Here is a 25,006-nt window from a genome sequence, read left to right on the forward strand (position 1 = left end):
CGGAAGTATAAATTCGAATTCCACCAAACAGCACATGTTACTTTCCGAAGCATTGAAATCGAGATTGCGATACGCTTATGTAAGCCAGTCATAGCTCATGTCACGTGATTTTCACCAGCCGATGATACCAGGTATTCAGAGCTTATGAGACGTGATGAAGTCAGCCAATAGCAACATCACTGTTAAGTAGCGCGAACACACAAACAGAAAAAGTTAATGGTTTAAATTAATATACACAGTGTTGCTACAAGAAAAGTAAAGCTTTCACTTATAATATTGGTCTATAGGATTAATACAGAATATACATAGTGTTGCTACAAGAAAAGTAAAGCTTTCACTTATAATATTGGTCTTTAAGATTAATACGCTGAAAGAGAAGCTAAGCTTTCACATATAATGTGGGTCTTTTATGGGGGTATTACAATTTAAAATATATCACACAAATGTGCCATTAAAATTTTTAATAATGACATAAATGTCTGTTCTTCTGGGCTTGAAATTCACCTAAATGACTTGTCATCAAAGAGTTTATTTTTAAGTGTGAGTCAAACACTCTTTGATTTAAGAAATTCATCGTACATTCTCGTACGTAGTTCAACTTGCGTAAAAGGAAATTTTCTTTGATGGTAACACTTTTCAAACCACCATTCGGAATATTTTACCGCGACCTGTTAGAAATAGGTTTGTTTCTGCAGTTGCCAGAGAGTGCCAGATGACAGGCGTCACCGCGCTAGCGCAGCTACGATGTCGTAGGGGGCCGAATGTTCGTACGTGTAAAACATTAAAAGATCTTACATCGGATCATAAAAGAAACAAGACATTTGAACCTGCGGCTGATTACATGGCCAACAGCCATATTTCTTTAGCCAGAAGCAGGAGAAGGTACTACTCAACTGCGCATGCGCATGATTCCGCTTGTAACAGCTAAAACAAATCTTATGTAAAAAGTTGTGACGTCACGCTCATCGGAGGCAATTTGTTGTTACGAATCATTGTATATTCTTCCTAAAACCCTTGACAAATTTTGCTGTTGGCAGACGCTTGTATGAGCACTATGTTTTGTTGCAGTATATGGCGCATTTATTTTGCAGTTTTAAGTTTTATTATCATGTTTTCACTCGTTCATGTTTTATTACTGAAGTATTATTCGGCAGTAGTGAGATACAGTAATATTCTTTGTTAGAGTATCAGTTCTTAGCAGTCAAAACTACAAAAATTTAACTGAAAACAATGAAAAATTCCCGGAATTCTAAAATATTCCCCGGTTTTTCCCGCTTTTCTCCCGGATGAAAAAATTCCCGGGTTTTTCCCGGATCTCCCGGTTGTCCCGGGTCGTATACACCCTGTATTAACTTTTTTTGTCTTTGATGCATATTTGTTGGTAGGATCTCTAGGAATTTGATTTATGTTAGTTGTGAAAAGTCTTGTACTTTATTTATATAATCATTTTGATTGATTATAACGAGGATAGTGCCCTTGCCTGCCTCGAATCGCTATCGCTTGATTTTCATTTGACTGTCCTTTATGTACATAGACATTATTGTGTGACACTATACGACAAAAATACTTCACCTACATTCCAGGAACTGAGTGTGTTTACACTTAAATAGCTATTTATGTACTTCTAATGAACATCAAACATTGGCAGTACTCATATAATACATAACTGAAAACCTCTTTAAGTACAATCTCAATAGAAGGGGAACAGTTACTTCTGTTCCAATGCGTAAGAAGTGCTCTTCTTGTATGTTAAATGATTTTGAACTATTCTTGGTTACATGGAGGCACTGATCTAATTATAGAGTAAAAAAAACAACTGAAATGGCCCTGCATTTCAGAAATACTACCAAACATATACAAACACATATAACAAAATTTTATTAACAGCAAAAAGATCTCAAAATGACAAAATTATAGAAAAGGCAGAAAATAAAATAGAAACAGCCTGAAGAGTCACTAAAAAGGAGAAAAATAGAAAAAAGACAAAACAGGTAAACATACAATTACAGTGCAATGGTACCACAATACATGATCCCAAAAAAATTGCATACTTTTTGCAAATCAATATTTCAGCAACATAGCTACTAAGCTACAACACAAATTTGCCAAAACAGAGCCTGTATGCTGTGACCCACCACTTTAGAAGAAATAAACAATGTTGTTTGGAATCCAAAACATATAACCTCAGCAGGTATAGAAGAAGTGCGTGCCAGTATGCTTGCTGAAGGACTGTATAGACAGTATTGGAGATCCTTTAGCGCACATTATAAATGAATCATTCACCACAAGTTGCTTCCCAGAGGCATTAAAGCACGCAAAGTTCCTGCCCCTACATACAAAACGAGACCTCGAAAATATAGAACATTATAGGCCCTCATTTTCAAAAGTAATGGAAACCATAATGAACATTACCCCTCATGGGGTATCTAACAAAGTATTATCTTCTGTGTAAAGAACAGTTTGGGTTCAGGTCTGGTAAAAGCACACAATCAGCTATAGCTCATTTTACAAATGTTGTTCTGGAAGCACTAGATAAAGGAGATCATATAACAGGCATCTCCCTTTACTTCAGCAATAACTGCAATACACTAGACCACACAGTTCTGTTAAATAAACTGGAAGCTCCAGGTATGAGAGGGGTATCAAATAACTGGTTTTGTTCATATCTAAAAAACAGAGTGCAATGGTTAGAGATCTCTCAAACAAACTCCAAGCATACCATAAAACACCTTTCTGACCCTGAATACGTTAATATTGGGACTCCCCCAAAGAAGTGTGCTTGACCCAATACTCTCCTTGATATATATCAATGATTTTCCACAGAGTGTTAAACACGGTGAAACAGTATTGTTTGCTGGTGACAGCAAAATTCTAATCAGTGAAGCATCACCAAGTGTACTAAAGGACAAAGCTGAAGAAACACTCTTGCATGTATGTAAATGGGTAGGCAACAATAAATTAACTTTATATGTAAAAAGTATTAGTTTCCACATAAGCAGAAAAGTCAAAAACAATTCTTTAAAAGTGAAAGATGAATTCACAGTATGTGTATCACAAACAAAACTTCTAGAGATGCACGCTGACGCACGACTAAAATGGATCGAGCATGTTACTGCCCTTGGGAAATGAATAGCTTCAGCATGTTTTGCACTTAGAATAGCTCATGCACAACATATTTTGCATATGTTCATTGTGTGATGAGTTATGGGATAAAGTACTGGGGAACAAATGAGCAGAACATACAAACAATATTTAAGCTATAAAAAAAGGACTGTACAAATTATGATAAAAAGTAGCATGAGAACTCACTGCACTGAGTTGTTTAAAGCTATGGGAATCTTGACCATTCCATGTGAGTACATTTTTCAAACAGTGATCCACACTAAAAAAGACATTGATCAGAATCCCATGAACAGGTCTCTACACGAACATGGAACCAGATCCAGCTACCATTTGCATCTCATCAGTTGTAGAATTTTGGAACACGTATTATGTTCGAGTATAATGACTTTTCTGGAGACTAGAAATCTACTCTGTAGGAATCAGCATGGGTTTCGAAAAAGATGATCATGTGAAACCCAGCTCATGCTATCCATCCTGAGACTCAGAGGGCCATAGACACGGGTTCCCAGGTAGATGCCGTGTTTCTTGACTTCCGCAAGGCATTTGATAGTTTCCCACAGTCATTTAATGAACAAAGTAAGAGCATATGGACTATACGACCAATTCTGTTCCTAGATAACAGAACGCAGCATCTCATTCTCAATGGAGAGAAATCTTCCGAAGTAAGAGTGATTTCAGGTGTGCCGCAGGGGAGTGTCGTAGGACCATTGCTGTTCACAATATATATAAATGACTTTGTGGATAACATCAAATGTTCACTGAGGCTTTATGCCGATGATGCTGTAGTACATCGAGAGGTTGTAACAATGGAAAATTGTACTGAAATGCAGGAGGATCTGCAACGAACTGACGCATGGTGCAAGGAATGGCAACTGAATCTCAATGTAGACAAGTGTAATGTGCTGCGAATACACAGAAAGAAAGATCATTTATCATTTAGCTACAATATAGCAGGTCAGCAGCTGGAGCAGTTAATTCCATAAATTATCTGGGAGTACGCATTAGGAGTGATTTAAAATGGAATGACCATATAAAATTAATCGTTGGTAAAGCAGATGCCAGACAGAGATTCATTGGAAGAATCCTAAGGAAACGCAGTCCAAAAACAAAGGAAGTAGGTTACAGTACACTTGTTCGCCCACTGCTTGAATACTGCTCAGCAGTGTAGGATCCGTACCAGATAGGGTTGATAGAAGAGATAGAGAAGATCCCATGGAGAGTAGCACGCTTCGTTACAGGATCATTTAGTAATTGCGAAAGCATTACGGAGATGATAGAAAAACTCCAGTGGGAGAGACCGCAAGAAAGATGCACAGTAGCTCAGTACAGGCTTTTGTTAAAGTTTCGAGAACATATCTTCACCGAGGAGTCAAGCAGTATATTGCTCCCTCCTATGTATATCTCACGAAGAGACCATGAGGATAAAATCAGAGAGATTAGAGCCCACACAGAGGCATACCGACAATCTTTCTTTTCACGAACAATACGAAACTGGAATCATGGATGTAGATGTATATATCAATAGAAAAAAACAAAACAAAAACCCAAAATAGTGTGCTGTATAATGGAACTGAACTGTGTAATAAACTATCTCAAGACATCAAAGACAAAATTGAAATACATGCCTTCAGGAATACCCTAAAAATTATTTGTTAGAAAAGTGTTTTTATACCATAAAGGATTATCCAAAATGATGAGTAAATTTTGTTGACAATTATGCTAATGATTAATAACTGCAATAAAGAGGCATTTTACAATATGTACGAATGGGTAACTCAGTAAGGCAAGAAACGTATGTATCTATTTATGTGTGTAATTGTGTACAATTAAGTATCTATATGCTTGTGTTTTATTTATTTATGTGTTGACAACATCCATACAATGTCTACAGATGGATAAACAAATAAATGTTTTCATGGCCATAGAACCAACTGAATAGTCACGTCATTTAGACTCTTCCATAAATTAAACAGGCTAAGATGTTCTAATGAAGCTATTTCTGACCAATTTATTGATACATATTATTATTCATGGAGTTTTCATAAGCTGAAAGGCAATACAGGGTTATTACAAATGATTGAAGCGATTTCACAGCTCTACAATAACTTTATTATTTGAGACTTTTTCACAATGCTTTGCACACACATACAAAAACTCAAAAAGTTTTTTTAGCCATTCACAAATGTTCGATATGTGCCCCTTTGGTGATTCGACAGACATCAAGCCGATAATCAAGTTCCTCCCACACTCGGCGCAGCATGTCCCCATCAATGAGTTCCAAAGCATCGTTGATGCGAGCTCGCAGTTCTGGCACGTTTCTTGGTAGAGGAGGTTTAAACACTGAATCTTTCACATAACCCCACAGAAAGAAATCGCATGGGGTTAAGTCGGGAGAGCGTGGAGGCCATGACATGAATTGCTGATCATGATCTCCACCACGACCGATCCATCGGTTTTCCAATCTCCTGTTTAAGAAATGCCGAACATCATGATGGAAGTGCGGTGGAGCACCATCCTGTTGAAAGATGAAGTCGGCGCTGTCGGTCTCCAGTTGTGGCATGAGCCAATTTTACAGCATGTCCAGATACACGTGTCCTATAACGTTTTTTTCGCAGAAGAAAAAGGGGCCGTAAACTTTAAACCGTGAGATTGCACAAAACACGTTAACTTTTGGTAAATTGCGAATTTTCTGCACGAATGCGTGAGGATTCTCTATCACCCAGATTCGCACATTGTGTCTGTTCACTTCACCATTAAGAAAAAATGTTGCTTCATCACTGAAAACAAGTTTCGCACTGAACGCATCCTTTTCCATGAGCTGTTGCAACCGCGCCGAAAATTCAAAGCGTTTGACTTTGTCATCGGGTGTCAGGGCTTGTAGCAATTGTAAACGGTAAGGCTTCTGCTTTAGCCTTTTCCGTAAGATTTTCCAAACCGTCGGCTGTGGTACATTTAGCTTCCTGCTTGCTTTATTCGTTGACTTCCGTGGGCTACGCGTGAAACTTGCCCGCACGCGTTCAACCGTTTCTTCGCTCACTGCAGGCCGACCCGTTGATTTCCCGTTACAGAGGCATCCAGAAGCTTTAAACTGCGCATACCATCACCGAATGGAGTTAGCAGTTGGTGGATCTTTGTTGAACTTCGTCCTGAAGTGTCGTTGCACTGTTATGACTGACTGATGTGAGTGCATTTCAAGCACGACATACGCTTTCTCGACTCCTGTTGCCATTTTGTCTCACTGCGCTCTCGAGCCAGAAACCTGAAGTGCGGCTTCAGCCGAACAAATCTTTATGAGTTTTTCTACGTATCTGTAGTGTGTCGTGACCATATGTCAATGAATGGAGCTACAGTGAATTTATGAAATCGCTTCAATCATTTGTAATAGCCCTGTAGTTGACTAAATTTTCTTTTTGATCAATTACAACCCATTAATCACTGTCCAAGTTATATGTGGAGAATTTCTTTGTTCTATTTATTTGTTAATTTGAAAATGTGCCCAGTCATTTAGCAGGTAAGGTAGAGTAGTGTAGAATCAGATTTTAAAGAGTACAAGTTCTTTAATTTGCTAAAATAAAAATTAAACAACACTGACAAAGGTGTTAGAAAACATACAACAAAATAAAAGGTACCAAACATTCTAGATTCCAAAATCTTTGGTTCTAAAATGAAAGAAAATTGCAAGAGGAAATATGATTATTTATGAACTATATAAGTAGGGAGACAGACAGCAGAGCAGATTAAAAAGCATGAATAATTTAATTCCAGCAAGAAAACTTTAATAAGTTGCAAGAAGCAGTCAGCATGTCAGAAAAAAGGGAAGTACAGACTTGAAATAGAAGCATCAATGAGACAATAATGAGTAGTTGTGGGTGGCATTGGTGAAACAAATATGGGCAGTGACAAAGAAGAAAGGAAGAAGCAGCAAACAGTTGAGAGGAAGTCATAGGAAAGAAAAGATATGAAACAAATTGTCTGTGGCCATCCATTCTGAGTGAAAACATGATGCCCAAATTAATTTTTGTCATTAGTGGCAGCAGACTATGTGGTAAATGAGATGGACTGTTTGCCATAAGGACACTTGATCTACCAACATCCTGTTGTTAAATGTTTTGTAAAACATAACAGCAAGTATTTGTGTATCTGTTTCACCAATGACATAATCTAGATCCACCATCCCTCAATTAGCACTTTTGAATCCTCGAGATAAACACTAACTCTCCATCATGCTTTTGTTAATGCCAGTTTCCTCCTCTCTGATTTTCATTCCACAAAATTCCTTCCTTCTTTTCCAAACTTACATACTACATTGTTGTTCTCGCTAACTGCCTCTATTCATACTCTTATTACCTCATTTGATGTTTGATGCTTGTGTAGAATTACTCTTTCCTTCTAATTACCTTTTCTCTTTGTTATTTCTGTTATTTTTGTTTCCGTCTTTGTGTCTTTCTCAAATTATCACCTAATACTCTTTCATTTGCAATAATATTAATATTTTATTTCTTTCATATTTACTACATTTTTGAGTATCTCTCACCTTTAAGCTGAAAAATATCACAACATAAGAGAATTCTGATTTTGAATGTTGTCTGTCTATCGTTAGACCTATTCATTTCTTGTACATTAAGTGTCTGCTGGTCTAGGGTTTCAAGAAACTTCAATATCTACATCCTTTGGTTTCTTGATGCCCACCAGTTGTTTTTGTTGTGGTCTTCAGTCCTGAGACTGGTTTGATGCAGCCCTCCATGCTACTCTATCCTGTGCAAGCTTCTTCATCTCCCAGTACTTACTGCAACCTACATCCTTCTGAATCTGATTGGTGTATTCATCTCTTGGTCTCCCTCTATGATTTTTACCCTCCATGCTGCCCTCCTATACTAAATTGGTGATCCCTTGATGCCTCAGAACATGTCCTACCAACCAATCCCTTCTTCTAGTCAAGTTGTGCCACAAACTTCTCTTCTCCCCTATCATATTCAATACCTCCTCATTAGTTATGTGATCTACCCATCTAATCGTCAACATTCTTCTGTAGCACCACATTTCGAAAGCTTCTATTCTCTTCTTGTCCAAACTACTTATTGTCCATGTTTCACTTCCATACATGGCTACACTCCATACAAATACTTTCAGAAATGACTTCCTGACACTTAAATCAATACTCGATGTTAACAAATTTCTCTTCTTCAGAAACGCTTTCCTTGCCATTGCTAGTATACATTTTATATCCTCTCTACTTCGACCATCATCAGTTATTTTGCTCCCCAAATATCAAAACTCCTTTACTACTTTAAGTGTCTCATTTCCTAATCCAATTCCCTCAGCATCATCACCCGATTTAATTAGACTACATTCCATTATCCTCGTTTTGCTTTTGTTGATGTTCATCTTATATCCTCCTTTCAAGACACTGTCCATTCTGTTCAGCTGCTCTTCCAGGTCCTTTCCTGTCTCTGACAGAATTACAATGTCATCGGTGAACCTCAATGTTTTTATTTCTTCTCCATGGATTTTAATACCTACTCCGAATTTTTCTTTTGTTTCCTTTACTGCTTGCTCAATATACAGATTGAATAACATCGGGAAGAGGCTACAACGCTGTCACACTCCCTTCCCAACCACTGCTTCCCTTTCATGTCCCTTGACTCTTATAACTGCCATCTGGTTTCTGTACAAATTGTAAATAGCCTTTCGCTCCCTGTATTTTACTCCTGCCACCTTTAGAATTTGAGAGTATTCCAGTCAACATTGTCAAAAGCTTTCTCTAAGTCTACAAATGGTAGAAACGTAGGTTTGCCTTTTCTTAATCTAGCATCTAATATGATGAAATAACTCTAGAAATACTGAGAAAAGTACTGATAGCTAGGGACTTACATTTTTTTGTTACCCCATTCATGCTACAATTGTTTCCATTTTGTACTGGTAAGTGGATGCTCCTCTTCTGTTATCAATATCGCTAACAATCTTTATAGATCACCAAAAAATAATTTTTGAAAATATAATGTAATTGGATAGATAAAAAAATATACTCACCAAGTAGTAGCAGGAGAAAACATACAAAGGCGGTTGAAATTTGCAAGCTTTCAAAGCCAGTGGCTCTTCTTCTGGCAGAAGGTTTGAAGGGGATGGAAGAGAGGTGAAGGAAAAGGACTGGTGAGGTTTAGGAAATGGGGAGAATTTGAAAATGTCGCCCAGAGCTCCAGGTCAGGGGAGACTTACCAGATAGTATGAGAAAAAAAAAAAAGAGACCAATTGTTGGGGAATGCAAAAACTTAAAGGTGGAAGGAACGGTAATACACAACACAGAGATTACTGACAAAATGTTGTACATGAGCTAATAAGAGTGGAAAGCTAAGTGCATTGTACATATTAGAGATGGGAGAAGAGGAGGAGGAGGAAGAGGAGGAGAGGGGGGGGGGGGGGGAGGGGATACACAGGTCAGAAAATAAAAGATATAGAAAACTAAAAGGGTGTGAAGAAAGGAATAATTACTGAGAAGATATGCTGAGACCAAAGAAATTATTGTAAATTAAGGCCAGGTGGATGTTGAGAACTTAGGACGTATTGTAATGCCCATTCCCACCTGCAGAGTTCTGAGAAACTGGTGTCTGTGGAACGAATTTAGACGGTATGTGTGGTCAAACAGACACTGAGGTCATTGCTGTCATTCATTACTGTCATACAGCAGAGTATGCTCTCCAAGAAGATATTGTGTGTTGCCGGTATACCCCTCTGCCTATGCCCATTTGTCCCAACTGATAACTTGGCGGCAGTCACGCCGATGTCAAAGGCCGAACAGTGTTTACATAATAGCTGATACAGGAGATGTCATTTCACAGGTGGTTCTTCCTTAGATAGTATATGTTTTATGAGTTACAGGGCTGGTATAGATGGTGGTAGAATGGTGCATAGGGCAAGTCTAACAGTGGGGACAGTCACAGGGGTAGGGGTAGGGGCAGAAGGAGCATAGGGTCTAACAAGGTTACTGCAGAGATTGGGAGGGCGACAAAAAGCTATGCTAGGTGTCAACCAGAATGGGTGTCTTTTCAGGGCACTATTTTAGGAAGTCATAGCACTGCTGAAGTTGATGATTAATACAGTCAGTACCAGGATTATACTGACTGACAAGAGGCTTACTCCTAAGTTGAAGCTTCTCAGTTGGGAACTGGCATTACATGTTCTCGGTTCTCGCCAGCCTGCTGAACTTTAGTTTCATTAATTTATTTTGTCTCTGTATTTCTTCTTGGTAACTATTCCTTTCTCCACTCCCTTTTAGTTTCCTACAGCTTTTATTTTCTCACCTGTCTATTTTTTCACACTCCCTCGCCTCAGATGTCTACCACATATAATGCACTTAGCTTTGCACTCTTATCAAGTCTCGCACGGTGTTTTGCCAGTAAGCTCTCTATGCCCCAGTGGGTAGGAGGATCCTCAAATAATGTGCCTGAATAATTTGATAGTTGTGTCCAGTACTATGTGTGGTGGCAGAACGCTTCACGAGTCACCGTCAGGCGGAACTACACGTCGAGAGTACTTTCAGATGCGGCTTGCAAAATGTAATACAGCATCGTGCCCTTTAGCCAGCTGATTGCGTTTGTTCTGGTGGTGGGTAAGTAAACAGTATCTGGGTGTCAGATTTCATCCAGCATGACAAGACCCTGGCTGTTGTCACAACAGGAATGCCAGCATATATTGTATAAGGTCGCAGCAGCTGTCCCTCACGGCACACGTCAAGCAGTGCACGTACGAATCGATACGACTGCGCAGTGCAAGCACAAAGGGGCATCTGTGAGATGGATGAAATGGAGGCACTGGCATGTGGATAATTTGCTGTTCACCACCAAGTACCCCAAGTAACGAGAGTACGTGGGTGTGGACAGCCTGCCACAACCTGGTCCAGTGGATTGTCGGGTGTTGCTGTTCGGCTCTGCTGTGGGGTTGTCATGCTCGATAGATGCAGTAACAGCCTCTCGTGCTCGGCGCCCTCGACACCACTAGGTACTCGGTCATAAGCTCTCAGCTTTTCAAATTTCATCTGGTGCAGCCCTTCTCTTCTTATCCCATCCAGTAAGTCTCTACTGACCCAGGGTTTTGGGCAGCTTTTCTGAACTCGCTCCATTTCCTAACCCTGACCAGTTCTTTCCCTTCAACTCTCTTCCTTCCTCCGCAACGCTTCTGCCAGAAGAAGGGGCCAGTAGCTCCAAAAGTTCAAAAATTTCAATATTTTTATACGTGTCTTCTCTTGCCGCTGCTTGGCAAGTAGATGAAGAATGTTTATAATTATTCCTGCTTAGAGAACTATGGGAACAAGACAATTAATCAGTATAACCGTAAGACTATATACCTTTGGATCAACACGTGGGACAGATGGCAATGTATGTTTTGTCTCAGACTCAACTTCTCCTGTATCTGGGAGATTACAATAATCTGGCTCGTTGCGTACTTTCATTGGGAGAGGCGGCGGAACCATGTCCTCCTCACTCGCTGTGGAGTCTGTAGTACCTTCAGTGACAAATTCGTGCATTAAATACCACTTACAACATTTAGAAAGAAAGAACAATGATTACAGAATACAACATTATTAAACATGATAATTCAATAATAGAACATTTTTGCAAAGTATAAAACCCAGCACATCAAGGACAAGTCTAGTTTTCATTCATAGCAGAGTAACACATAGAAGGAGAGCTAACAATAATATTAAAAAATTGATAAATCACAATGTTCATTATCATTGTTTCACTACCAATTGTAAGCAAAAACTGAAAAGAGGATGAAAGTTGTTAAGTGTTTGTTAATTCATTTAGTCCCTCATTCACTCACAGAAATATTGTTTTCAGTAGAGTCTTCATAAAACTATCACCAATACCATGTACTGTGAAGGAAAGAATTAAGACTAGGATGCCCAGTCTTTCATTGTCTTCTTTAACGCCCAGAGGGGTCATTTTGACCTATACTATGTAATAGTTATGTTCTGAATCATTATTTCAAAATTATATGCAATTATTATATTTTAATGTTTTTACATGATTTATATGCTATTTAAGATACAAAATTGCGAATAAAATGCAACAGAATACAAATAACATCAATTATTATTATTATTATTATTATTATTATTATTATTATTATTTCACTGAAACCCACAAATCTCAGACGAGAGTAAGTGAGGTGGTTTACTTACTTTTAAATGCTTAGAAAAATTGAATTATTTAGGAATTAAAGAGACTATTTGCCAAAAGGCAGAAGCACTGCATTGTTGTTAGGCACACAAATAAAAGATATGGAGCTTCGCTAGCGTTTGGAATGCACTGCATTTTTCCAGCTGTAGAAAGAACATGCATATGACTGGCAGTCAACTGAGCATAATGTAAGGAGAGAGGTGTATGCATGTAGCGTGTGTGTGTGGTGTGTGTGTGTGTGTGTGTGTGTGTGTGTGTGTGTGTGTGTGTGTTTACGTGCACATATTTCCTACAGATAGAAGAAGAAGCTAGCCAAGCTCCGTACCTTTTGTTTGTGTGCCTATCGACAACCCGGTGCTTCTAACTTTCAATGAGTCATCTCCTTTATTCAAAAATAACTTTTAATTTTCAACCAGAACTTTCTGAAATATTGAGTTATTCATACTTAGAGCAATTTTAGCTAGTTCCTACTTCTACACAATTGACAAATTTGCTTTGAGTTTTTTTTGTGCACTTCCCCAAGCCATCTTCTTACAAACAATTCACTTGGAATTAGTTCTACAACATTTGATTTAAGAACTTGACATTTATGACTTTTCTGTGCTTTTTTGTCTTCATTTTCATTTCTATCCTTTTATAATATTGTGGTCCAAATTAGTGAGCGACTCTTCACATATTCAGTGCATAGTTCCTTTGCAAGTGTCTGAATAAAATGTCTTCTTCTGATCTCCTTTCCAGTAACAGCCCTGAATAAAAGACTAGGTCAAGAATATTGTAGGATGGTACTGGAAATATTCTTGAGGAGGTCATGACTGAATATTTCCTGGCCCCTAACTTTGTCACATTGTAATAACTTACACTCTTTGTGGAGTGTTTTCTAATTTAAAATTTATAGTAACAGTAGGATGAAGGAAATGCATCACTAGCACATTTTTTCTACCTTTCCTTGACAGACTGTCAAGGAAATATCATCACGTTTGATGATTTTTGTTGAATAGAGCAGGGCCTTCAAAGACTTCAGAGCATGTGACATTTCTCCTATTGCTCTTTTTACTATTACGATGTTGGAAGTTGATTTTTCTTTCAGTTTCTTGGAAACTTTGAGGGAAGTGAAGAAATTATCTATATTAACGTTTCTCCCTTTGGATAGGAATGGTTCCATAAGCCGCATCACTACACACTCTCAAATCCTTTCACTACGGGATCATACAATATCCTTACCAAGATAAGGGAAACAACTGAGAATATACTAGCCATCAACTCCTAGAGCTAACCAGTGCTTTTGTCCATACCTGTCAGGCTCCGAAGCCATGAACTGTGTGAACAGGCACCTAGTTTTACTTAGGAAAAGTTGCTTCTCTATCATTATGTCAGATTCAGGATGGAACAATGACTTATTCTGAAAAGGATAGTTGCTACTCACCATATAGTGGAAGAGATTCTCTCAGGTTTTGAGGGGCTGTAAGAAGTGGTGAAGGCTGCCAGTCTTGCTTGCAAGATGAAAGCAGAGCTCACCATTTCCAGCATAGTTGACAAGACTGATTGCGGATCTCTGGTACAGAGCCGAGTGGAGGGTCTGAATAAAAGGCTCAAACAGTTCTGCTACTGTGTAGGTTGCAGATTCCTCGAATTGCATCATAGGGTGGCTAGATTTCAGGTTCTGCTAAATAGGTAGAAGGGGCTGTGTGGCATGGACTGGTTGGTTTTTTAGTTTAGAGGGTCTCGAGAAAACACAAAAAGGGCTTCATACTCAAAGAACGAACATAGATCCAGGAACTATTGGTATGACAGTTGTAAAATGTCATGGCTGTGTTTGGAAAGTACTAGAGCTCCAAGCACTAATTGAAAGCACTTATGCTCAAACTGTTATAGCCACTGAAAGCTGGATAACGCTGGAGACAAGTTCAGCCGAAATTTTGGTGGAGGTTCCAATGGTGTTCAGAAAGGATAGGCTAAACACAGTTGGCAGTGGCGTGTTTGATGAGTTGAAGTAGTTCACATTGTAGCAAAATTAAAACAGATAGTTCCTATGAGTTTGTATGGGTCATTCTTGGTAAACATAATAAAATAATAACTGTATCCTTTTAATGACTTCCCAACTCAGATAATGCAATTGCTGAAAGATTCAAAGAAAACTTGTGTCTAATTTCAAACATGTAATTGACATACACAGTTATAGTTGATGGCGACTTCAATTTACCCTCAATATATTGGTGAAAATACATGTTTAAATCCGGAGGTTCACATAAAATATTGTGCAAATCTGTGTAAATGCATTCTACAAAAATGATTTCAAGCAGTTAGTTCACGAGCCCACTCGAAGAGTAAACAGTTGTCAAAACACACTTGACCTCTTAGCAACAAAATAACCCTGAGCTAATTACAAGCATCAAAGTGGATACAGGAATTAGTGAACACAGGGTCGTCACAGCAAGAATGAATACTCTAACTTCAAAATCTTGCAAAAATAAATGAAAAATTTAACTATGCACAAAAGCACATAAGTATTCACTTGACGCCTTCCTGAGTGACAATCTCCACTCCTTACAGATTAAAACTGTAAGTGTAGACCACACTTTGCTTGAATTCAAATAAATAGTAGGAACAGCAATAGAGAGACATACATAAAATAAATTAACAAATGATGGAACTGATCCCCCTTGGCACACAGAATGGGTTGGAACACTACATCAGAAGCAATGATAAAAGCAAGCAAAATTTAAATGAATTCAAATCTCCAAGACTGGAATTCTTTTACAGAAGCTCAAAATTTAGCATCAACTTCAATGTGAGGTGCTTATAATAGTTTCCACAGTGAAACTTCATCTCAAAACAGGGCAGAAAATACAAGTAGATGTAAAATATGCTAGCAGCAAGACACAGTCATGCCTTCTCTGCATGATAGCAATGGAAATACTATTGATAACAGTGCTGCCAAAGCAGAGTTACTGAACACAGCTTTCCAAAATTTCTTCACCAAAGAAGACAAAGTAAATATTCCAGAACCCAAATCAACAACAGCTACCAACATGAGTAACTTAGAAGTAGATATCCTCAGAGTAGTGAAGCAACTTAAATCACTTAAAAAAAGCAAGTCTTCCAGTCCAAATTGCATCCCAGTTAGGTTACTTTCAGAGTTTATTACTGCACTAGCTCCACACTTAGCAATCATACTCGATCACTCGCTCTACAAAAGATCCGTAACCAAAGACTGGAAAGTTGCACAGGTCACATCAATATTCAACAAAGGCAGTAGGAGTAAGCCACTAAATAAGAGGACCATATCATTAACGTCAATATGCAGCAGGATTTTGGAACATATATTGCATTCAAACATTATGAATTACCTCTAACACAATGGTCTATTAAAAAACAGTCAACACACATTTAGAAAGCATAATTCATGTGAATTACAACTAACTCTTTACTCACACAAAGTGTTGAGTGCTACTGACAAGGGATTTCAAATTGAATCCCTATTTCTAATTTCACGAACACTTTTGACACTGTACCACATAAGCGGCTTGCAGTCAAATTGCATACTATGGAATATCGTCTCAGTTATGAGACGGAATTCGTGATTTCCTGCTAGAGAGGTCACAGTTTGTAGTATATGACAAATGGTCATTGAGTAGAACAGAAGTGATTTCCGGCATTCTACAAGATAGTTTTATAGACCCTCTCATGTTCCCTATGTATATACACGATTTACAAGACAATCTGACCAGCCATCTTAGGTTGCTTGCAGATGATGCTGTTGTTTATCACTAGTAAAGTCATCAGAAGATCAAAACATATGGCAAAATGATTTAGAAAAGGTATCTGTACGGTGTGATAATTGGTAATTGAACATAAATAATGAAAAGAGTGAAGTCATCCACATGAGTACTATGGGGAATATATATCAAGGCTGTAAATTCAATTAAATACTAAGGTATTCGATCTGAATCGAAACAAGGCCCCAGGAGAAGACAACATTCCATTAGAACTACTGACGGCCTTGGGAGAGCCAGTTCTGACAAAACTCTACCATCTGGTGAGCAAGATGTATGAGACAGGCAAAATACCCTCAGACTTCAAGAAGAATATAATAATTCCAATCCCAATGAAAGCAGGTGTTGACAGACGTGAAAATTACCGAACTATCAGCTTAATAAGTCACAGCTGCAAAATACTAACGCGGATTCTTTACAGACGAATGGAAAAACTAGTAGAAGCCAACCTTGGGGAAGATCAATTTGGATTCCGTAGAAATATTGGAACACGTGACGCAATACTGACCTTACGACTTATCTTAGAAGAAAGATTAAGGAAAGGCAAACCTACGTTTCTAGCATTTGTAGACTTAGAGAAAGCTTTTGACAATGTTGACTGGAATTCTCTCTTTCAAATTCTAAAGGTGGCAGGGGTAAAATACAGGGAGCGAAAGGCTATTTACAATTTGTACAGAAAGCAGATGGCAGTTATAAGAGTCAAGGGACATGAAAGGGAAGCAGTGGTTGGGAAGGGAGTGAGACAGGGTTGTAGCCTATCCCCGTTGCTATTCAATCTGTATATTGAGCAAGCAGTAAAGGAAACAAAAGAAAAATTCGGAGTAGGTATTAAAATCCATGAAGAAGAAATAAAGACTTTGAGGTTCACTGATGACATTGTAATTCTGTCAGAGACAGCAAAGGTCTTGGAAGAGCAGTTGAATGGAATGGATAGTGTCTTGAAAGGAGGATATAAGATGAACATCAACAAAAACAAAACGAGGATAATGGAATGTAGTCGAATTGAGTCGGGTGATGATGAGGGAATTAGATTAGGAAATGAGACACAAAGTAGTAAAGGAGTTTTGCTATTTGGGGAGCAAAATAACTGGTGATGGTCGAAGTAGAGAGGATATAAAATGGAGACTGGCAATGGCAAGAAAAGTGTTTCTGAAGAAGAGAAATTCGTTAACATCGAGTATTGATTTAAGTGTCACGAAGTCGTTTCTGAAAGAATTTGGATGGAGTGTAGCCATGTATGGAAGTGAAACATGGACGATAAATAGTTTGACCAAGAAGAGAATAGAAGTTTTCAAAATGTGGTGCTACAGAAGAATGCTGAAGATTAGATGGGTAGATCGCATAAATAATGAGGAGGTATTGAATAGAATTGGGGAGAAGAGGAGTTTGTGGCACAACTTGACAAGAAGAAGGGACTAGTTGGTAGGGCATGTTCTGAGGCATCAAGGGATCACAAATTTAGCATTGGAGGGCAGTGTGGAGGGTAAAAATCATAGAGGGAGACCAAGAGATGAATACACTAAGCAGATTCAGAAGGACGTAGGTTGCAGTAAGTACTGGGAGATGAAGAAGCTTGCACAGGACAGAGTAGCATGGAGAGTTGCATCAAACCAGTCTCAGGACTGAAGACCACAACAACATTACGATTATGAACAACTTAAATTGGAAAGAACACACAGAAAATGTTGTGAGGAAGGTGAACCAAAGACTGTGCTATTGGCAGAACACTTAGAAGATGCAACAGATCTACTAAAGAGACTGCCTACACTACACTTGTCCATCCTCTTTTTGGAGTAGGGAGAGAGTGTAACTGACCTGATACTTGTAATTTGTAGAGTACCCATGAAGATGTATGTAGATGTAGATGCTGAGTCGCAGATAGGCACAACAAAAAGACTGTTAAAAAAGTAACAGCCAAAAAGCCCTTCACACACACACACACACACACACACACACACACACACACACACACACAACAGCAACAACAACAGCCTTTGGCTGCAGTCTGGCCTCAGCAGCCAGACTGCAGTACACACTCTCTCTCTCTCTCTCTCTCTCTCTCTCTCTCTCTCTGTGTGTGTGTGTGTGTGTGTGTGTGTGTGTGTGTGTGTGAAAGCTTACTTGTTTCACAATCTCTTTGTTGTGCCTGTTCATTTTTGACTCAGCATCTCCGCTATATGATAAGTAGCAATTATCTTTTTCATAGTAAGTTATTATATCAGATCCAGATTTGTAACATAGAGTGAAGTTTTGTATGAATTCGTTCCAATCAGCAGAAACCTTCGCAAAATATACAGAGCATATAGGTTTCTTGTCAAGCCTCAGGAATCTATTTCTGCTCATGGTTTACATATAATATGGTATGCTCCAAGAGTGTGGCCATATCTGTGGAGGTCTCTAACTCTGCAGTCACTCATACCATGAGCATAAATTACTGCAATAAATAGTTCTACTTCTTCCATGGACATTGGCCAGCTGTCCTTTCCTGGTAATCTGTGTGCCTCTGATAAAGTACATTTCAAAATATTATATGTTTGATTATATAGTTGTCTATGAATAAGTGCCATGCACTTGGTATTCCATTGTTGTTTGTTCACATCACAATAATATGAACAACAGTTAATTATTGCATCAAAAGGAAAATAGCTGAAGACTGGGAGTACATGGAATAAATGTAATGCACACCAATGAACAAAACTATAGTGTCATCTAAAGAGGCTAATATGACCACTCTGGGCATTAAAGGTGAAACCTGGAAAAAAAAAAAAAAAAAAAAAAAAAAAGTCACTTGTGCAAAATGCACTGGTTTTCAATATATTGAAAGTACATTTCAAATAAATAAAACTGATAAAAGGAAATGTCGTTCCAATCATTCTGTAAGAGATAGTTATCACTTAAAAAAAAGGTCATTTTGGCCTCTCTGGACCTTCTGGTAGTGTTAATGAAATGGTGCAGCAGAAACAAAAGGTTGATGGATGGGGCGAGCCAGGCAGACATTACAATACATACATAAAAACAGTTAGTTGTCAGATACGGCAGAAAAAGACAAAAAAGAAGAAGAATAGGGCAATGATGTGCTGTTCTTTTCACAGTATTAAAAAGAATTCCCAATATTCTTCTTTGTTATCTTTTCATCTTCTTTCTGATCTCTGCAAGAAGGGATTATGATTTCAAAAGTTCCAGTTCAGGTAATTATATTTTGTGCAGTTACATGTATGTAACATGAGATGCAAATTCAGTATTTTATATAATAGTTGTGCTACCATTCATTTATTCTTTTAATGACACAGACAAATCTCTGGCATATCCAGCTGCTCATATGTGCCATATAAGAGAATTTAAATAGTCTATTGAACTTATTTATTTTGCTATCTCACTAAATATCTTAACAGCAGATTTCAATTTATGTATAATGCAGTTCTTTTTTTATTATATATTTAGGCATAGAGTTATCCTTGTTGCTCACAAAAAATATTTTTTGTTAGACAATCTGGAACGGTTAATCACAATGTCAGAGCTCTTTATGCAGAGGGTGGCCAAATTTATATAGAATTAATTTCTGTTTCACATATTAAGGTACTGTAGGTCATGCATTTTACACATGCACATATATAAGCACTGAGATAGATGCTTGAGTGGATTTCTAATCTGGGGTGCACACCGAAGACACTGTGAAAAAGTCTTAAAAAATCAAAATGTCAACCTGAATGCTTTTGGTAACAGCGTTTGCTGTTACACGGACCCTGTGTTGCTTGTTTTGTGCCACATTAAGAAACGAAGTTACAGAGCAGAGAATCAACCAGATACATTCACTATCTTGAGTCACTGTCAGATATAGCATAGAAAGCTTTTAGTATATCTATTCATTAATGTGACTGGAAGTGTAAACATTCATAAATATTTTTGAAACAGTTTATGAATTTATTTTGTGTTCTTATTTCAGTGGTAAAGTTGTGAAGGTTACTCCACCGGGCATGCACAGTTTTATGTTGTATTTTAATTTATTGTAGAATTCACGCCGGTATCTTTACTGTATAAATTCTCTATCCCCATATGTTTGAGTGACAACTCTCTGCAACACTAACTGCTGTTTTTTATGATGTTCACCACAACACTAGTGTTATTGAGTGGTTACTTATAGAAATGAGATGATGGGAAACATTCATCAAAAAGTGAAAAATGTGTTACACAGTTGGAGGTCAAATATGTGACTGTGAAATATATATCAATGACACTGGAAATCAAGATGGATGTATGAGCAAAATATCAACACAGTGGAGACTTGAAAAAGGTCTGTACTAAAGGGCCTCTGGAGAGGTTGATATAGTGACAGACACCAATAGACAAACCAAACTGTATGCAGAGAATCCTCAGCACAGTATGATATTAGTAGAAATTTGCCATTCTTGCAAGGATTTTACAAGAGATGACAGAAGACTCCATCATCTCAAACCTGAGTGTTAAGACACAACTTTAACAGGAAGGTCACATTCCCACTTTAAAAAAAAAATCTTTTTCTTCTTGTTCTTGTTCTTGATGTCACACCATGCAAACTCAGATGCACTAAACTGTTCACTGTATTTGACCTTGCACAATGCTATTTCATTGGCATACTTTAATTCTTAACCAGAATGATATTTTAAGGCAATTCTACAATTCTAACAGCTGAGGTTAAAGTGCATTAGAGTAGAATTTTACTGCACTGCACAAAGGCTCTAATTCAAAGGTGATGTAAGGCAGTCAAAAAAGTGCATGCTTTGTGAAGAAGTAATATACTGTTTTGAAAACATTCCTCAACAGTATGTGACGATATGAGACAGTCAAAAACCAAGATGCATGTGTAAAACATATGCAACTGCTAAGATGACCCAAAACTTTGCCGATATCTTATTTATGATTTGCCTATAGAGAAATAGCAACATCATTGAGGAATGATATTTTCTAACATTAAAACTAAACCATGTGAAAGCTGAGAGACATAAACTGAGTCTGCATCTCGAATACAGTATTAATCTGTTATAATGTTTCAGTCAACAAACACATTACTGCAGTGTAAAGGAATTATTCTAGACGTAGAAGAATGTTTCATAGAACCGCGAGAAAATGAATTCTGATGTCATGTACAGAAAGATGTAAATGAGGTTGAACAAGAATAATCCATTTTGGGTTCATCTGCAAATGAAGGTTGAATACCAAAAAATAAGAGCAAGCAGAAGTATCTTTATCTGTGTTTCAAAAGATAGAAATTTTCTATTTAACAATCACAGCAACTTAATTTACAAGTGATAGAAACTTCAAAGTCACTTATGGCCTCTAGATTAGATTAGATTAGATTATATTAGATTAATACTAGTTCCATGGATCATGAATACGATATTTCGTAATGATGTGGAACGAGTCAAATTTTCCAATACATGACATAATTAAGTTAATTTAACAACATACTTAAGTTAATATAACAACTTTTTCATTTTTTGTGTTTTTTTTATTTTTATTTTTTATTTTTTTAATTTTTTTTTTAAATTTATATCTAAAAATTCCTCTATGGAGTAGAAGGAGTTGTCACTCAGAAAGTCTTTTAATTTCTTCTTAAATACTTGTTGGTTATCTGTCAGACTTTTGATACTATTTGGTAAGTGACCAAAGACTTTAGTGCCAGTATAATTCACCCCTTTCCGTGCCAAAGTTAGATTTAATCTCGAATAGTGAAGATCATCCTTTCTCCTAGTATTGTAGTTATGCACACTGCTATTACTTTTGAATTGGGTTTGGTTGTTAATACCATATTTCATAAGAGAGTATATATACTGAGAAGCTACTGTGAATATCCCTAGATCCTTAAATAAATGTCTGCAGGATGATCTTGGGTGGACTCCAGCTATTATTTTGATTACACGCTTTTGTGCAATAAATACTTTATTCCTCAGTGATGAATTACCCCAAACTATTATGCCATATGAAAGCAACGAGTGAAAATAGGCATAGTAAGCTAATTTACTAAGATGTTTATCACCAAAATTTGCAATGACCCTTATTGCATAAGTAGCTGAACTCAACGTTTCAGCAGATCATCAATGTGTTTCTTCCAATTTAATCTCTCATCAATGGACACACCTAAAAATTTGGAATATTCTACCTTAGCTATATGCTTCTGATTAAGGTCTATATTTATTAATGGCATCATACCACTCACTGTACGGAACTGTATGTACTGTGTCTTATCAAAATTCAGTGAGAGTCCGTTTACAAGGAACCACTTATTAATTTTCTGAAAGACAGTTTTGACAATTTCATCAGTTAATTCTTGTTTGTCAGGTGTGATTACTATACTTGTATCATCAGCAAAGAGAACTAACTTTGCCTCTTCATGAATATAGAATGGCAAGTCATTAATATATATTAAGTACAACAAAGGACCCAAGACTGACCCTTGTGGAACCCCATTCTTGGTAGTTCCCCAGTTTGAGGAATGTGGTGATCTTTGCATATTATGAGAACTACTTATTTCAACTTTCTGCACTCTTCCAGTTAGGTACGAATTAAACCATTTGTGCACTGTCCCACTCATGCCACAATACTTGAGCTTGTCTAGCAGAATTTCATGATTTACACAATCAAAAGCCTTTGAGAGATCACAAAAAATCCCAATGGGTGGTGTTCGGTTATTCAGATCATTCAAAATTTGATTGGTGAAAGCATATATGGCATTTTCTGTTGAAAAACCTTTCTGGAAACCAAACTTACATTTTGTTAGTACTTCATTGTTACAGATATGCGAAGCTACTCTTGAATACATTACTTTCTCAAAAATTTTGGATAAAGCTGTTAGAAGGGAGATTGTTGACATCAGATCTATCCCTCTTTTTATGCAAAGGTATAACAATAGCATATTTCAGTCTATCAGGGAAAATGCCCTGTTCCAGAGAGCTATTACACAGGTGGCTGAGAATCTTACTTATCTGTTGAGAACAAGCTTTTAGTATTTTGCTGGAAATGCCATCAATTCCATGTGAGTTTTTGCTTTTAAGCAAGTTTATTATTTTCCTAATTTCAGAGGGAGAAGTGGGTGAGATTTCAATTGTATCAAATTGCATAGGTATGGCCTCTTCCATTAACAGCCTAGCATCTTCTAATGAACAGGTGGATCCTACTATATCCACAACATTTAGAAAATGATTATTAAAAATTTTTTCAACTTCTGACTTTTTGTTCGTAAAGTTTTCATTCCTGTGCTCTTGGTTGACCTGTTTCTCTTTTAATAATATTCCAAATTGTTTTAATTTTATTATCAGAGTTGCTGATTTCAGACATGGTACACATACTTCTGGATATTTTAATAACTTTTCTTAATATAACACAGTAGTTTTTATAACGTTTGATAGTTTCTGGGTCACTACCCTTTCTTGCTGTCAGATACATTTCCCTTTTCCGGTTACAAGATATTTTTATACCCTCAGTAAGCCATGGTTTGTTACAAGGTTTCTTACGAGTATATTTAACTATTTTCTTGGGGAAGCTCTGTTTGTCAGAGCACCCAATACTTTTGTCTTCTGCTTTCTTCTAATAAGTTATTTGAGGCAGGAAGCTTGAGCTTCAAAAACTCAAAATTAAGCATCAGTTTTTCATGTAACTGATGTCTATCCAATAATCCAACAGTAAGTTACAAATACATTTGCTGTAATGTACATGAGTGGCCAGAAATCAAATCACTATGAAAAAGTCTGAAGGGAATAACAATGAGGAAATAATTAGTAATAGCTACAGCCATTAGACAGACCGAAGACTGGGCAGAGTAAGAAGAGATAAATAATTATAATAACAATATATATTTTAACATACCCACTGAATCACGATTGCTACTAGTTCCAGAACTATTAAATTTGTAGCTTGTACCAAATTTTCCTGGTACAAACTGACCACTAGATGGTCGGCTTAATCTTCTTTCTCTTTCTACCTCTGACCGTAAAGGACGTTTTGGTGTGAGCTTGAACAAAGAATGCATATTTTACACATCGTGAGTAAAAGCACAACACAGAATGATGTGAACTACATGAGGTCAACAAAGTTGATTACATAAGAGAGTAAATCACACAGGCACACAAAAACAGTTAGATTGTTGGTTGAGGGGAGCGGTTAGAGAGAGAATTTATTAACTTTACACACTTACATTTATTTGTTACAAAACACTCGCAGGGGATTACAGACAACACAATGGAGGTTATTGAAACTATGAGTTAATGTTCAGTCTAATGGTCAAAATTTACGAAGCATTTGTTCCCATAAAATGTACAGCCTACAATGCTATCTTACACATAATTAGAGGAATTTCACACTGTCTTAAACTTGTTTGTAAAATACTGAAAGTGACACGATTTATGTCAAAGAGAAACTAAATATATAACAATAATGGAAATTCCTGGTTGCCTGTTGTTTATTGCTAAACAGAACTAATCACAAATACACTAATATTTACACTAACAATTGTAAAAGTATGTGGATGGGTTGGGTAGCACTTTCTGAAGGATTACATTAGGCATACATGAAAAGAACACTCAATGCTGAATATATCATTCTGCTGGCCATAAACATAGCACAATGCACCACTATGCCTCACCTACAGCAAACATTCCACAAGATAAACTGCTGGAGTTTGAACAAGGCTGAATGGTAAGCCATACTGTATGAAACTGAAATTAACTTAAAATTACAGTTTATGCATGGTATTACATTGCTACAGTGAGGTAAGTATAAAAGATGTGGATAAGGAAAATCAAAATAAGTCATAAGTGTAGCTTTAGATAAGAGTGTAGCTTATTCTTGGGGCAGTAAGGAAAACTCAGATACAGATGCACTTTTGTGTGCTTCAGGAATTTGCTGAAATCTGGTGCAGCACAAATTAAGTACACAAAGTACTTTACACAGAATATCTGC

The 25,006-nt window shown here is 37.2% G+C and overlaps 1 protein-coding gene across 1 annotated transcript in view; it reads right to left on the bottom strand.

Annotated features, from left to right (window-relative positions):
* The window catches only part of LOC126176786 (dedicator of cytokinesis protein 1), a 475,112-nt gene that overhangs the window by 15,358 nt on the left and 434,748 nt on the right, over window positions 1–25,006 (bottom strand). Inside the window, exons 33-34 of the mRNA XM_049923958.1 lie at window positions 23,915–24,059; window positions 11,465–11,622 (exon numbers count right to left, since the gene is read on the bottom strand). Coding sequence (XP_049779915.1) covers window positions 11,465–11,622; window positions 23,915–24,059 — 303 coding nt within the window. The remainder of the gene's footprint in view (window positions 1–11,464; window positions 11,623–23,914; window positions 24,060–25,006) is intronic.

The sequence above is a fragment of the Schistocerca cancellata genome, chromosome 3, assembly GCF_023864275.1.
Source record: "Schistocerca cancellata isolate TAMUIC-IGC-003103 chromosome 3, iqSchCanc2.1, whole genome shotgun sequence".
In the NCBI taxonomy this organism is placed as follows: Eukaryota; Metazoa; Arthropoda; class Insecta; order Orthoptera; family Acrididae; genus Schistocerca; species Schistocerca cancellata.